General features: G+C 36.1%; 1 protein-coding gene across 2 annotated transcripts; it reads left to right on the forward strand.

The window, feature by feature from the left end:
- The first annotated feature begins 1,533 nt into the window (after positions 1-1,533).
- LOC117107783 (gremlin-1-like) lies at positions 1,534-11,416 on the forward strand. Of its 2 annotated transcripts, none has more exons than XM_033249559.1 (2): positions 1,534-1,668; positions 10,167-11,416. In XM_033249559.1, exon 2 carries the CDS (start codon positions 10,184-10,186, stop codon positions 10,748-10,750), a length of 567 nt encoding a protein of 188 aa, XP_033105450.1. In that variant the 5' UTR covers positions 1,534-1,668; positions 10,167-10,183; the 3' UTR covers positions 10,751-11,416. The 2 variants fall into 2 exon arrangements, with proteins under 2 accessions (XP_033105450.1, XP_033105449.1); XM_033249558.1 differs by lacking the exon at positions 1,534-1,668 and adding an exon at positions 4,711-5,317.
- The last annotated feature ends 6,476 nt before the right edge of the window (positions 11,417-17,892 follow it).

A 17,892-nucleotide genomic window follows, 5' to 3' on the forward strand; every position in this document is an offset into this window, starting at 1 on the left:
CCCTCACCCCACCCCCAGTCGATAGCGTGCATGCCGAGTAACAACCGTACTGGTGTTATACCATCAGCTCAATGGTTATATCTTTATGATCTAAACATTACGGTCCGGAAAACACAGAGTTTGAGACAATTAGCCGGGGATCCTGACGGCGCCATCGAGCCTGTTGCCAAATCAAGGCCGTTGTCATGTGTATTTGCCGGTCTGCGCTACAATCTTTAGTACACAAGGCGCTAAACAGTTCAAAGAATAATGAATAGGTTTAGATTGCTTACACGGATTGATTCGGCAAAATATTACAACACAAAACTAATTGAGCCTTTGGCAATATAAACGACCCGCCTACATAGCTAGGTGTCTGCTGGACTTAAATGGGTTCCCGATCCCGTGTCGACCAAAGCTATTCAGAGTTGCATGATACCCTTTTAGAGATACCTACCTAGGCATCGAAGTACACCAATAAGCACGCTATTTAACGCCTTTTTATATCAAGAGTGCATTGATTTCTATCTGCTATTTGTTAAGTTATCCTTGTATCTTTCATGTAATGAATTTGTGGGACGTTTCTTTTGTTTCCTTCACTTATTCTTTTATATCGGCGCCACACTTCTTGTTGCTGAAATCGGTTTGTTGGCTCGTTTACTTGAACAAACGAAACAAATTATTAAATATTTCATCAACCCCAATTTGGCAACCGGACTCTAAACACAGGGTTTCTAATCAAGATAAATAAAAACCATAGACCGAGATTACACATCGATAAGTCGGGTACATTGTTAATTCTGAAAGAATCAACTGGGAAATGATTAAAGGCATCATTAGTTACATATTTTAAGAATTATTCTGATTTGTGTCTCTTATTCTGACCCTTTTCTTCGGTAGAGACAGGACACAAGAGTGGCATGTGTCAATTACATGCGCGCCAACGGCTTGTCAATAATGCCCGTGGTGTTGCCCAGACGACAATACCAAGCACGCAGCGCAGCTATGTCTATTATTGTAGTTGCTGTGTTGATAAAGATCAGTAATAAATTAAAACGCCCTCTATAAAACACACAATCTAAAACTTGGTCTAATGGATAAAGAGGTTCACGTTCTACTCATTAATTACTGTATAATATTTATGTTATATTTTATATTAATAATAATAATAATTTTGGGCCCGGATAATGTAGTATATCATTATATCATCAAATTATATAATATCATTATACTTAGTTTGGAAATCTTTTCTTTTTTGTTTAGTTGTTTTTTATTCTATTTATTTATTTATTAAACTATAGATTGGCCTATTTAGGTTCGTACTCCTTGATTACCTATCGGTGGTTAACCTAAAATACATTTTTACGGAATATTGAGCTTTGCATTGAATTTAAGACAGCTCTGTTGTTCTCTTTCACCACATTGTATTCCGTTAATACTTGTAAAATGACAGTGAGTCTATGCTTCATCGATCGTGTTGTTTTTTTCAATGTGGCTCCGATTCTAACAGACACAAACGCATCTTATTCAATCACTGAACAGAGAGGGAACGAACTGTACTGTATATTTAAAAAGAGATAATATTTAACCTGGGAGCGATGACTACATAACTAATAGGAACCGGTGCCAATTATAGGCGTGCGTGCTCTCAGTAGAAACACAAACGTCGAGGGAATTATGTGAAGAGAGGTAGGTAGATCTGGTGCCAGTAACGCAGTCAGGTAAATCTCTCATTAGGCCGCCTTAGGCAGAGATTTTTTTTTCTAACTCTTTTGAGCAGGATGGCGCTCGGAGGATGCGGGCACTGTGTCGACCACCATGCCCTTGTTTTGGTAACCGACATGGGACTATGACACCCATAGTTAGTCGTGTGTCTTGTTAATTGAAAAGTTCTTTAGAATATTTTTAAGGATTCCAAAAAGCCTAATTTGAATTTATCAGCATATGGAATACGGTTTGAACTTCAATGAAGTCGATTGATCCATGTGTAACAGAATGTAGGTTCACATATGAAAGATATGCCTACAGAGATAGGCCTAAAGTCAGTACTATTAAAATCTATAAATAGGCCCCTAATAATAATACGCGTAGAAATTCACTTTAAACATTGTGCTTATTTGGAATGATAAAATAAAGTAAGACACATATAGAAATAATGTCGTTTCGTTGAGTTTGCAAACTTTTACTACGAAGATCCAATGAATATCATTTATGGGCCCATGTAGATATTAAGTAGGCCTATAAGAATCATTTGTGTGTTCTTTAATTGATCCACATTTTAAGTGTCAACTAAATTGAGTAGAAGTTATATATTTTAGAAATACCTACTCCGGTAATTACAAAATGCACTGTAATGGTTTAGTTTCAGTACATGAAGTGTCTCAAATTGCTGGAGAACGGTGGAGTTATACTTGGTTTGTACCTAATTTGATACATTTTTTTTTATAAGAACACATTAAATTTTATAAGAATACCGAAACTGAAATTGCTTATAATTTAAGAACAATAGGAACAAATTGAGGATGAGTTCCTAAATGCCTACTGTAAAATTATTTTGATTATGTGCAGTGCGGTATAGATGTGACTTTTGTAATAGGCCTACCCTTAATACCAATAGGCCAACAGTAATTTACTGCTGTACAATAATAAGTTTTTATCTTTGAAAATTTTGAATAAGAACAAAATGAGAACATTTTGAGCCCTAAATTACCAAAAAAAAAAGAGAAAAAAAAAGAAGAAAACTGAGCCTAGGCAAAATTTGACTCGTTCTTATTAAAAGAAAGAGTGTACTTTGATAAATTGTTACTGGTTAGTTTTAGGATATTTTTTTTGGTTAGTTTTCCATTTTTCATTTTAAGAACTTTGAGAAGATTTTAATTGTGTAAGGCGCTATGCAAGCCGATTTCCATTGTACATTAAAAAAAATCCTTACCGGTACGTATCTTCGTAACGTTCTACTTCGCTTCGTGATGATTTAAAATTTCCGATTAGAATGAGGATAATAAAAGAATTTAAAACCAGTTATAAATTTCGTTTTTATTCTAAATTCATTCTAAAAACTTTGGAATTTAAATTAGCCCTTAATAATATGTTACTGACTGGTACGGTTAATTATTTCATAGTAAACTTAGTTTTAATTACTACTGCTTTTGTTTGCCACTCACTGTAATTATTTTTGCGCACAAGGGGAGAGTTTCGCGCCCCATACCCCAAACATATTTATAAGCATTTGCTTAGTGACACAGTACGTAAAACCAACAGGTAGATCTATCGGTACGCATACTCATGTACGCATATGCGTGACAAAACTTGGCGAGTTCGAATCTACACACATAATCCACAGGTCATTGAACTGTAAGTCTATTATTGATACATGCCAAAGTTTATTTAACTGTCATTGGCTTAAAATTTAAAATGTCAGTCAGAGCGAGAAACACAAAACCCATATTTTTTTTTATGATCCCAGCTATTTATATAGACATTTTATAGACCATAAAAGGCAAAACAGAAGAAACGATGGTTGGATTTGGTTGAGATAATGAATTTAAGCAAATGTTAATTTAAACTAGATACGCAGAAACTAACCTTAACATCAAACATAAATTATTATATACTGTATAATACTTCTACTATACTATATTAGTAGGAGAAAGGCTAGAGTATTTTTAATCTTTTAAGTTGCAGATTTACATTTTAACTGTTGGCATATTATTTTCAACACTGATGTGAAATTGTATGGCCTAGTAAGAATGAGGTGTTTCTAGTCAATTATTAAATGAGCAGTCAGATCATAGTGTGACGGTGGTGGTTGTAGAACGAAATACGGAGGATCAATTGTGTTCTAATTGAATGAAGATCGTGTCATGCGCGTGTCGGGGTGGGTGCGACATGGCTGTACGCCGATTAACAATTGGACTATATAACATCATTTACAACAACTAATAATAGATTTCCCCAACCATGGCGAAACTACCATTTTTTTCTCTTTGCACCATCCGTGACACGATCATGGGTATATAGCTATCTATACCGTGGAATGTTAAAAACTTTGCTCTACACTCTATTGATTTGATCATAGAAATGTTGATATTCGATATGGACTCAAATTTTATACTTCATTGGTTTCATCGACATTACCATAGACCAAGTACCATTTATTGTCTGTTTTATTGAGGCTGTTGTACAATGCGACGAAGCACATTCCCGACTAGTGTTACTGTAACGGAAGGTCGAATAGACGAAACTATTTCTAATAACGGAACTGCACTGAATTTCTTTCAACGTGGATATGACATGGCCCTATATTTAGTTTCAAAAAACAGAAATCCCAAAGATGACATTAAAGGGTCACTTTGTGGCAAAATCGTGCCTGTTATATTTATCAAGTGTATCATATCCTCCGCGGGCAATTCACAAATACCACACAACGTCGAAACTAACACATCCGTCAACAACTTCCTTCCTTCCGATTACTACGATTCGCTCGAATAATTTAGGAAATGACTGTGCACGCTATATTATTGGCGAATCTAGGCCTACTTCCGTACATTATTGTTCTTACGAAATCGGCGATCCCTCTCTCCACTCGTGACTCAATCCTCCATTCAAGTTGTGTTCGTCCTTGTGCGACTAACGGCCGTTTGTTTCCACATATCGTCATGAGGACACGCACTGATTGCAACCGATTTGCACGATGCTGTAGTAAAGTAAATATTTGTATCAGTTAAAATAAATTGAATTTTAATGACAAGGCAATTGTAGAGAACTCCGGTGCCGCCGAAGTTATGTTTGCATGTGACGTTGCGTACGGCCTAAGCGGGCGCCAGACGACTTCTTGTAAGATTGGCTCAGGAGGGCGTTATGCCGACGGTGACGAGGGGCGGATCCGTTTATTTCGGAGTTAAATTGCAAGTGACATGCGTAATACGATACATTGGACAACACCTATTTGATCCCGCTGTTAAACGGGGAGAGGCACGGCGCTCTGTGATTGGTCTTTCCCAATTTAGTGGCCATGATTTAATATCAACAGATATACTTTTACGCTAGAAAAGTACAGATATAAGGAGAGCATCAATATTGTATCTTTTAGTATCTGTCCACGACGTGAGTTGGAAGGATCTTGTGGGGCCACGGAGCACGAACACTTTCTGTATATACAGTAGCTATAGGCCTATATCTATATTCATATCAAACCTTTTTTTTTGTAAGAACTTGTTGTTGGACTTCAAACAACAGTGGGTTTTTCGAGATATAAACTAACTTTAACACGGTTACTTTTATACATTGTTTGTGGATTCCATACAAGAATGTTATTCTAGAGGACTTGCAATAACCGGTAAGTAATTTTGGTGATGTTCAAGGGACTACGTAACGCATTTAGTAAATTTAAGGTTCTAGACTTAACTTCAATAGTATTTTATTGAGAATACGGTACCGGTAACGGTTGTAAAAAAATAAGTTATCTGTTGTTAAGCTCTATCATCGTTTTCCCCGTATTAGAATGTCTATCAATAGAAGGTCTATTGATTTAGTTTTAATAAACCCATCGTGACAAACTGACGAACTTGGATGTTGTGAAATGGTTACGTTTTGGTTAAGATAGGAAAATGATAGATCTATATAACTTCTTATAATCTCGAAATAGACCTAACTTATACCTTAAATACAAGTTTGGCGAATCGTTTGGTGTGGCTATAGCTGAATATAGTTGTGTTAAATCCTAACAATGTTTCAATTGAAACATTGCACTATTATATTACTCAATATAATATGAACAAAGAGGCTTTAGTTCAGCATTGAAGAAACACAAATCAAATATTTTTTTTTTTTGGCGGATTTACATACTTTTTCTCTACAAAATCCTTAATTTTTTACCAGCCAATCACGTTCTATATATAGCAAAGAATAGGCCTCTAGAAACTGCATTATTTGGTCTATTTAACGCTTTTGTTCATTGCTGAAACTTGAAAGCGAATAACTTCCTAATTATACTAAATAGCCTAAGTATTTATCATACAGTTATTTTCAAGTTTTCAGCTCAACACAAACCTAGTCCTAGGCATATCTTGGTGCTAATTTCCTCTCGTTCCAAAATCGCAAAATTTAATATAAAATATTTCTAATTTGATCACTTCTCTCTAAGCCTGTTTGATTTTGCAATCAATCTAGGAGGATATGATTTGTAATTAGGCTAACTATTCCATTAATCAGGACGGTGGTTGCTGAGAATGGCTACGAGTAAAACACTTCTGTTCTGACATTCGCAGAAGTCCTCTGACCAATAAATATGCTTGTCAAGCATATTGATTGGTCAGTCACTTTCACCCTCGTTTGCTCGGCTTTTCATCATTAAGGCAACCGCAAACACATTAAACTTTTTGACTGACAGGAATTTGCAATTCGTCCTCCTAATACTGTACATTACAAATTTTATTAGGTCTATTTCTATATTAAACTCATCGGCATCTTAAAATATTCTTGGCCGTTTCATTCATTTTGAAAAAATTTAAATTTTCCGCTTTACAAAATTGTCTTAGTAGTTTGCTGTATTAAACCGAATACATCCGTAATTCACGATGACAGTTAGATGATATTGTTAATCATCCTCTTTCATAAAGCATTTTCTGTTAATTTCCACTTAATATTTACATTTCTCTTAGTTATCTGAATGGTTTTTCTCGTTACTGTGGGATGTTGCATTTTAACAATTGTTGCTTAATTCGACTCCAGATCCATCGGTGAATGATTTGCCGTCATTATTCAAATTATATTGAAATACACAATGCTTTCTATTTGCCAGTCGTACTTATGTCGTGTTGGTAAATAATGGTTGCAGATCAGCCCACGTGGCTTTTATCACAAGAGCCTTGTTCAAATGAGTAGGGTAGTTGTATTTATGACATCGGCTTTAAAAGTCAGTGAATTGGGGTTAATCCAGTGAACTTATATACCCCTTTTCTTTTGTATAATTTTGTAGCTTGATTGTTCGCTTTAAAAAATGCAAAAAATGTACTGCAAATTCATCTAGAACCCGTCCATTAAAAATGAAAAAAATGGAGCAGATAGAAACACACCTTTTCAAATTAAACGTATGGTGTTCGTGGTACTTTAACAACTAAAGTACAATATTGTCATGTGATACCGTACGCAATCTCATACAATTTACAAACTGTGCAATTAAAAACTGATCAGCGTTTGGTTTTCCTATAAAAGTGCAATTTAAAAACTGTGAAGTGGTTCAAATCCCGTGAGTCACCGGGATTATTTCCATGTTGTTTTATATGAACATAGTTCCATTCTGTCATTAGTGATTACGCCTACTTTTTGTTGGATGCGAAAGAAATAACATAATAATTAAAACAAGTACAGTATAGTGTCTCTTTACAAGTCGAAGTTTAGAACTTTTGAGAAGAACCGAATGTAATTTGGCTTTGGTTTTCATCAGCGGCGTATCTAGGGGTGCGCCGGGGGCGGGGGAAAGTGCGCGTGCGCCCCCACCCCACCCGACCAGTCAACCCCAGAAATCACGGTCAAGTAGTTAAAAATCACCTAAAATCACCTTATTTTGTGAATTAGCACCCCTCAACTGATCATCGAGCTCCACTTCACCTTCGCACCTCCCATCAGCACCCCCATTTCAAGACTTCTAGATACGCCACTGATTCTCCCAACAATAATCCATCTAAAAATGATTTAAAACTATTATATTTTATTAATTTAAATGTGCACATTCCTGTTTGAAACCGAGGCACTAGTTGACGAAATTGTTCTTCTCCCGTACTCATTCTTTTTACAGGCATATATTATTCGAAAAAGTAATCGTGAACTGCCTATATTATATATAATCTGCCTATTATAGTGACTTGAGACACGCTCGTGTTCCATTTAAAATACGATACTACATGTACAATACTAAATTAACGGATAAATTAATGGATAGATTATATATATATATATATATATATATATATATATATATATATATATAACTAAATTAACACATTTGATAGATTATTGAAAAAAAGTATGGTAAAAAGTGCACCTAAAGTTATCAATTATAAAGGCAGTAGACTAGATCCAAGAAAAAGTTGTTTACTTTAAAAATATTATACTTAAATTGATTATAGTTCCAGCCGAACAAATAAGCCTACGTTTTTTCCTGATTTAAATATTTTTGACTTTTTGAAATACATAACTGATTAGAGTACCAGCTAATTAAGAGTCTATAGCGAGAGTAGGCAATAAGTGTTAATAATTTATGCGTAGGTGACAAAGACAATTTGTTTTTGTAAACTTCTAATTTTAATGTGAATGTTAATAATAATAAATTTCTTAAATGTAGACCTACAAGGAATTCAAGCATTGATTTCGTTGCTCAACACATATGTATTTATTCTTTTATTTTAATTTTGGCAAAGATAAAAAACATTCGAGAAATCCTTGAACAAAAATTGAAAAGACAACAATGAAGTACAAAAGACAGGTTAGCGGCATGGCAAGGTAGACTAATGGGCTATGAGCCCGACACCAACCAGAGCGAATTCTCTCTTAAACCGCTAACCAGAAAAACAATGAAAAACATTAAAAATGAATTTTTTTAAATTTTATAATAAATTTTATTAAGAAAATCATGAATTCATGTATATAAAAAAAATTAGAAAAAATAGATAGGCCTATATCTTTAAAACGACCCAGTATAATATTTTTACAAATTCAGATTCCTTCCCTTTATATGATCACGGGTGTGAAGAGGATTCAAACTATTAAAATGTGCTTATGACCTTCTGTGACCTTGCGTAGTCATTGGTTACAGCTGTGCAATATGTTTTCAAATGTGATAGGGCCGTCACCTTGTTAGGAAACTTAGCACATTTCAAAGTCACAAGTGTCGAATTGGTGCAAAGAAAAACACGATCTAACCAATAAATAACATTATAAAACACGCCACGGCACGAGAGTTTCTTTTATATTATTTCATGCCGATGGGCTGCATTACATTTAGCATTGTAATTACTAATTAGATTAGTGTATGGGTGACTATGATTTAACATCACAACGTAATAATTAGTGCGATTATTTTCACAACCATATAGAAACTAGTTGGATTCAAACTAGGGTGTAATTTTCTTTCCGTGTGTGTAGAGCGTAATTACTACGGTATTAAGGTTAAACGATTGCTTCCGCGATTTGCCTATCATGATGAGCGTCAATGAAACTTAACAACGGACCAATCAGAACAGGTCCAGGTACAGAGCGCTTGTCCCACAAACACATGGTGTTGTCCCGACTCCCTACAAACACACAGCTTAGCACCGTATCGTTGATAACTTAAATGTGATCCATGCAGTTGTCATTATTGCCGCATTAAATAAAAATAACAGTAAGTCTCCCTAACCAACACCGGTAGTGCATGTTGGACAGAGGTCACATTAACGACAGAATATGTTTCTTCAGATATTATCTGACTTTGATTGAAACTCCATAAAGGTCCATTCAGTTTTCGTTTGTTGTACATTTTTTTTACTTTAAAAAAAAAAATGCCGGGAATTAGGTGATACCATTCCGTAGCCTACTTTGCATACATTTTAGGTCTGCGAAGAATATGAGAACGGCATTACGATATTTACCGAATGCAGACGTAAGGCCCGGGCCTACGTGTTTGCTTTAAACTTACTTAGGCCTATCATACTAACATATTTATTTTCAAAATTTCAATAAAGCTAATAACTTTGAATACAAACATATTAAGCAATTCAAATATTCGTGTTTATTAGCTCAGCGGAGACCGTATATCGGTGGCTAATCTCTGTCTTGCATTCTTGGGTCTTATCAACGCTACTTCAATAACGATTATACCGTTAATGAGGATTTTCTGGTAAAATGATAAATGCTCTTCGTGAGTTGCTATTCCGTAATGCAGTTTAAGCCCCGCAAACACAAACGTTATTAATATTAATATTATTAAACTCGCGAGCATTGTGAACGTTGTGGTGAAGTTATGTCAGAAATTAATGTTAACATAGTGTTGCAGCAACGCCTCCAACGTTATTTAGCCCAAAATTACGTCACATTTTGAGCAAACGGTAATCGGAGGGTGCTGGATTTGAATTTTAATGGAGAAAAATCGATTTTCTATGTTTCTTTGTTTTTAATTAAAGCTACGTTTTGTTCTTTTTCTCCAACAGAGTACCCAAAAGGAGAAATGAATTTATCCAGTTCACTGCTAGTCTGCATAGTTTCGTGTGCATTGCTATTGTTATCAAGTCTGACCGAGGCAGGCAAAGGAAGGAGGAAGACCAAAAATGTTCTTTCAATGCTTGACGATAGCGAGCCGACTGTAATGGACAACGTTCCAAGGCGTAACCGAGAGAACCGTCGTAACGGTGAAGGATCGCACCGCGGAAAATCACCGGACGAATTACTCACGCCATCAAGCGAAGAAGCAATAGAAATTACAGAAAAGCAGTATTTACGCGGTGATTGGTGCAAAACTCAACCCGTGAAGCAACTTATTGAAGAAGATGGCTGTATCAGTCGAACCATAACCAACCGATTTTGTTACGGACAGTGTAACTCGTTTTACGTTCCTAAAACGGTAAAGGACCGTGAGCAGGACGCGTTCGTTTCTTGTGCGTTTTGTAAGCCATATAAGTACAAAATGATCACAGTGACATTGCGATGTCCAGGCAGGAACCCGAATACAAAAAGAAAGAAGATTAAAAAAATCAAGCAATGTCGTTGTATAGCTATCGATGTTCCGGTTGACTGACATTATTGATGTTATCTGAACAATTTTAATGTTTTATTTATAAATATATGAATATATATTCCAGTTTAAACAGAGACACGCCAGTCGTCGGTAACCCATTCCGTTGTTTACGAACTTGAAAGAATTTATATGGACAATCAACAACAAATTATAGAGAATGTATTAGTAACTTAAAAAATATAAACCTTGTAATGATATCAAATTGGTATTTAAAAATGGTATTAAGAAAATAGTATTAACAGAATTGTATTCATGAATAGACATTTGTTCTTAGACAACGCATCGTCAAATTATTTTTTTTCCTAAGAAATATGACTCGTGCTGGAGGCCTTAAAACAGGCATACAGTTTTTGTATATTTGTATTTACAATGTAAGTTCCCGGCTGTAACAACACCTTGTTATTGTATTCCGTAAGCTTTGTAAATACTGCATGTAAATATACAAGATATATAAATGTTTGTGTGTATATATAATGTACAAAGTATATTGATGACGTACGAAACATAATTATAGGTATATAAATAGTAAACAATGTAATACATTAGATTTGCGTTTTTTACCTAAATTATATAGCAGTTACATGTGAATGTATATGAGACCAACCTTTTTTTATTAGCATTATGTTTATTATCTGCAAAATATAAAATATATGTATAAAGAACGAACTTAAGCTTGTTGTCTTTTTATATCAATTGCATCAGTTGCTTTCCGATTTTGATAATAATAATCTACTAATGATGATGAAATCATGATATTGATAGTAATAATAGTAATGAAGATGAAGGGGATGATGATGATGATAGTGGCACGATGATGATGTTGATGTTAATGTTGATAGGTTGATGACGATGACGTTGATAATGATGATAAACAGTTTAAAGAGAAAGTCAGTAGCTAACATCCCGATCGTCATAACGCAATCTATCCCATGTCAACATTTTGGGATATGCTCGGTGCCCAAATATTCGGGGAGGGGTAAAACACAGGATAGCCATTACACTGAACACAGTCGGTGTCTGTATGAAACTTTGATTTCGGCGCTCCAGATCCATTCCCGAAAAAGGAGGGCAGGGGGATTCCCAGCCCAGCAAGACAAATTCACTATGATTTAGGGGTTGATTGCAGATTCAAATCTACACTATTGTGGATTCTCCAGCAAGTCTACTGGATTCTATCCAGGGGTTAATCATAATAGGTCTAAATACGTGCAACCATGTAAACGAATAATACCCTAATGATGTCGATTCAGGTATTTTCTTTAACAATTAAGACTCAGCGAAAACCGTGTCACTAATCAACGTTCATTCTCGTTATGTTTGTTTAGGAGGATTGAGGCGTGCCGGTCTCTTATACACATCTAGATGTATATAAGAGACAGGCTGTGCAATATGTTTTCAAATGTGATAGGGCCGTCACCTTGTTAGGAAACTTAGCACATTTCAAAGTCACAAGTGTCGAATTGGTGCAAAGAAAAACACGATCTAACCAATAAATAACATTATAAAACACGCCACGGCACGAGAGTTTCTTTTATATTATTTCATGCCGATGGGCTGCATTACATTTATTGGGTCTTAATAATAATAATAATAAATCAAGATAGCCGTTAGCACTGATAGAAAGGGAGTGGGGTGGGGGAGAAAATTCATGAGACACAGGATATATCCATGTGCATTCGGCCTATATTTGCCGTTTTTGGAAACCTTATAAATTTTGCGTTGGCATAGAGCAAAATGATAATATTTCTATAATATGCCTAATACAGCTCTAATATGGATTGTCAATATTGGAGGATATATATTTATACAAAGGTAAAATACAGACGATTTACAGGCCTACTGTACCCGCCAGTATAACGAGTGAAACTATGTAACATCCTTGTTCACTGATGAACAAACATTATCGCGTACGATAACGGGTAACGGATGACGTCACGCTCTGTTTCGTGCCGAATTCTGACAGAACGAGTTGATAGAGTGTACAGTGCTATGATTAATCGTTTGACTCGATCATATAGATAAGAATTCGCTTGGCACTGAACTAACACAATTTGGTTTAGTGATTGATTGACTGACAATTTAAAACGATGAAGTAGCCAATCGATACACTGATAAACATAAAACTATTAACATTGTAGGATAGGCCTATAGCAAACAATACTAATTTAGCCCAATGCAGGTCCGTAAAAATTCTGTTGGTAAATGTTTGAACTTGCATCGACATATTAAGTCAATGTCATTACAACAATAATGTATAAGCAAGCTGGAGCCTAGACTGTGTATATAGATGACTCGTTATTCGGAGCCATCTTATTTACAACCTGGTAAAATGAAGAGTACTTGTGCGCGCTTATGATTTTCATCGGCGTACAGCTGCTTTTTGCGGCGCTTTGGCTGTCTGGACGTCTTGGGGCCTGCCTGACATTGACTTCGCACGTCTTCCGCATCTTTTATAATTGCCAAACATATGAGGACCTTGTTCATCCTGCAAGTGACTTCAGCTGCTCAGATTTGGTCTAGCTATGATACGCCAGGACGGACATAATCTCTATTTACCAACCTTTAACATTGCTAACTGGAGATGTCACATTGACATGTTAATGTCCGACCTGGCGTGCCATATCTATCGGTTCACATCGCCACTCCTGGCGCCAGCGAGCTAACACTGGTATTAGGCATCGATGGACCCAGCACACGAACCCCTGCTTAATCTTTCTGTTTCGGGCAGATGTTCAAACAATCTTGGCAAAGGACTACAAGTTCACGATATCGCCACAGTTCGCTATTAGGATGCTTGGTGCACTGGTTTCTCGCCTGTCATTACCGATTAACACCTGCGATATTACCACGATTAACTTGTGCACCTGTAGGCTTTATACTTGGGTTCCTCAGGTGGTGTATTGTAATTCTGCTAAGAATCCCCAAGTAAATAAATACATGCTGCTCGGGCACCAGCCATCTACAGTAGGCCAAAACGTCAATTCCTTCACCAGTTGTGTGATCGATCCTTTATATGCGCGCCTATTAATCAAGTAATCGGGAACATGAACATGTCGAATTGCCTTAGATAAAATTATAATAGGGTTGGGTTAGCCCTTTCTTTACCACGTGCGTTTCTACAGTAGATTATCAAAAATAATCATTCCATAACACGATCGTTCAGGTTTTTTCATATGCTCGCTAATATACTTGTCAATTATCGTTCTCTGAATGAAACGACATTGTTTGAAGAACTTACAAGCAGGGTTTTACGACGTTTGTCATTTCAAGCTGTTCACTTGAAAAATGGGCGACTAGAATTCGGCGAGTGATAATGAATATGTCGTAATAATGCCCAATCTGTCAACACTTGTACATGTCGTTTAACCCTTCAAGCGTTTACAAGTGTCTCAACTTTGAACTTTACTTGATAGCTTGCGATTGAAGGAGACACTTTAAATCTGAGACACAGAAACACCGCCAATTATACTGTACTCCGGAGAGTCGTGCGGGACTGAACTTCAGTTCAACCGTGTTCAACAATGGGTAAGAATGCAAAATGATTGGTTTTGTTTTGGACAGGGGGATCGAACAGTTGGGAAACCTACGGCTATTCACTGTAAAAACAGCGAGGATTTAAAGCACAACTGAATTTTGTCCTGTCTCTGGTGACATGTGTAAAAGCTAAACGTGTTTAGACCCGGCCTAATGTGTTTAGGCTTCTGACGTGTTTAGCATTAAATGTGCTTGGGTATTAGACGTCATGATTTAATTCTAAACAGACCAGGAAAATAGTTTTTTTAGGGGTCGCGTTCCTAGGGTATACGTGCGTAAATGGTTCATGAAACAAAAACGGAGAAAACTGTTAAATCATCTCCAAATTAACATAAAGGCACTAGAGCAAAATATAACTACTTGATAAATTGTTTGCGACTTTGAACAGTAAAAGTGATCGCCATACTCCAGGGTATCTCTCTTTATTTCGTTTACATTTTAGGGCAGTACAGAATAATCATTGGGGTGGGGTGTGCAAATATGAACCAACTGGGCTATGGGGACACTAAGCTATTCCCGGCAGGGTCTAGTCATAGCCGATTGGGATCGTAGCTTCGGTATTGTAGGGGTTGGAGCTTAATAATTAATTCCATCGTTATACTGTGTGAACATTTTATATTCAGTATTTTTCTACTGTCGTTAAAACCAGGACTTTGCCCGATGTGGGGAGAGAGGGTGCGAACGCACCCATCCCATTCCTTCTGTAATACGGGCCTGCATTTATTTATCGTCAATTTTTTCTCGTCAAACGAGTCTATTATAATTCTCAATTTCAAATCACCCAAAAGATTGACAATTTATTGTTGTCCATGTCGTCAGTTATCGTTTCATCTCATTTTTTCTGCTTGAACTGCCCTCTCATCACATTTATCAATTCATTAATTACGTTAATCAGATCCTTATGGAATCTCCTGCTATCGATACATTCTTGTATAATTTAGAGTGGATTTTGAGTGGAGACGGTCGCTGTCTCGCAGTACTTAGCCGCAAGATTATGTTTTTGTTTGTTGTATTGTTAACTTATTGATGTTTCATTTGCCTTGTATGTTCTTGTCTTTTGCACTTGTGAAAGAACATAACTTGACTTGTGGGCCGCGAGGCGCAGGTTACTTTATAAATATTTACATTTTAATTCAATAAAAATATTTTGGTTATTTCAGTTTTCATTACAATATATTAATGCAGTATTAATTTGGTGTTTTCGTTTTTTTTTTCTTCTATTATGTTTTAGTATTTTGACTGTTATTATTGTTATGGCAATCACGGACTCGTTGAAATACACCGATCGGGTGATAGGCCCCCAAGAGTTGTGTTTATAGTCAGGGCCTATTGTTATTTTTAATATTACGATGATTATAGGCCTATTAATAATAATAACCATATTTTTAATACATTACTAACCTGAAAGATTTGAAAAGCGTGACACCAACTGGATGCTGTCTCTCATACACATCTAGATGTGTATAAGAGACAGTTCTTTACCACGTGCGTTTCTACAGTAGATTATCAAAAATAATCATTCCATAACACGATCGTTCAGGTTTTTTCATATGCTCGCTAATATACTTGTCAATTATCGTTCTCTGAATGAAACGACATTGTTTGAAGAACTTACAAGCAGGGTTTTACGACGTTTGTCATTTCAAGCGTTATTAGTTTAAATTACCATGGTTTCGCGCGAAGGATAGGCCTATTTACCATCGCAACCCCTTGACTTAAGATGAGAGATCGTGTCACAGAAAGTCTGTTGGTTTGCATAAGACAATCGTAGAAATTTCCCAGACTGTTGGTTTAAGCCTCAACCTCTAAATATTTTCCTGTGGCGCCATACTTCATCTAAATGAGCACGTTGGCGTCAGGGGTGCCTCGTAGGCCTAAATCTCGGCGATGGTTGTGTGTACTGCTTATCACGCAGCTTCATTAATGTGTGTAAACTGGCTCTCAGGATCTCCTTCACCAAAAGATCAGTTGTGTCATCGAGCCGATCAAAAGATTAGAGAAGATGGATTTCTAATGATACCAGTCAAAATGACCACTTGAGCCCCGTTGATGCTTATCGAGTGGGGTCATTCAAGGCCTACAAAATGACAAGATATTGGCTTATGCCTGAGTCTATTTTAATATCATATTGTATGTTTACGCTTTGCTTTGATATCCGAATTTGTTTTTAATTCAGTTCCTATTGACATGTTTCGGGAGATATACCATGGTATGCATAATATTTGGACATTCCAGTGTACTGGATACAGTGGCAGATATTTCAGCCCCTACGAAAATATAATTTGGGTTTTTAGACATGTAGGACAATTCTAAAAAAAAAAAAATCCCTTTTGCATAAAAATCGGTAACTTCAGAGAATTTGTTATTCCATTAAATTAATCAAAACAAAAACTTATATTATTTCCGTTCTTCAAATACATTTATAACAAAAAAGTTAATTGCCATTTTATAGCATCTTTCCTGTTTCCTGTTTTACAAAACATAAATAAACTCTTATCATTGGTAGTCAATATTGCGCGGTATTTTTCTACTTACTAATGTCCAACAAAAATGGCAGGAGGATTGAAAGAATAATATGTTAGACGTATATAGCGCCGACAAACAAGGCTTCAAAGCCTTCGCGATATGTATCAAAATAATAATGTCACTGTATTATATACATTGCTTCATATGCCGTAAATGACCAGTCAGCATCTCGGCAACTAAGATGTGCCCAGCCCACCCGAGACAATCTGTGGCCCTAGGGGGCAGCTTGAGTGGATGAATTGAATGCATTCTGTCCGCTGTCTATTTATATCTATTTATATATTTAAATATCCGCAAAAGTTTAAACCCGTTGAATTGTTTAATTGTTAACTTTATTCTTTCTGTACTATTTACTTAGAAACTATAAAGTTATTATGTAACTATACAATAATTATTTCGTCATCAATGTGGGTGGGGCAATATGACTAGGAAACGCGTTCCAAGCGTAACGCCGCGTTCGTGATCTTATTATAAATACACTCTCAAAGATTCGACCAATCAGATTACGCGAGCTGCATATCATATGACGTAAATGCAACGCCGGATATGCAACAGGTGTAACGAGCTAGTAACCATGAGTAACGCAAAATATATCGTGACAAAACTTTACTAGAATGGTAATAATCATGCCCACATCTTGTTAGTAATTAGGCGTACATCCCGCTAGCGATTACGCCTACATCTTGATTTCCAGGATTACACTTTTCAGACTTAATTCTTTGTTTTCTCGTAAAATAAGTCAGGTTTTCTTTAGGGAGATTGTTTGAACAATTTACTTATAATCGTGTGCGTATTTATCTTAAGTTAATCTTACAGACATAGACTTATACTCTACTTAGGTTCAATTCTGGATTGAGAAGACGAATACAGACCGGAACACAAGATAAACAGATGGCAGAGTATAGAATGTGGAGTCGACATGGGCCAATGGTATTTTGTTTCCAAGTGTACTGTGTAGTCTGCGATAGCTACAGTATCATCTGATGTATTTCAATGCATCATTTAATTACAAAAAAGTATCTAAATATCTACAGAGGATGAGAAGCACCTTCTGATATATTTACAAATATAGAACCTTTGTT

The sequence above is a fragment of the Anneissia japonica genome, unplaced genomic scaffold (genome assembly GCF_011630105.1).
Source record: "Anneissia japonica isolate Jap-2015-1 unplaced genomic scaffold, ASM1163010v1 scaffold287871_len1641731_cov197, whole genome shotgun sequence".
In the NCBI taxonomy this organism is placed as follows: domain Eukaryota; kingdom Metazoa; phylum Echinodermata; class Crinoidea; order Comatulida; family Comatulidae; genus Anneissia; species Anneissia japonica.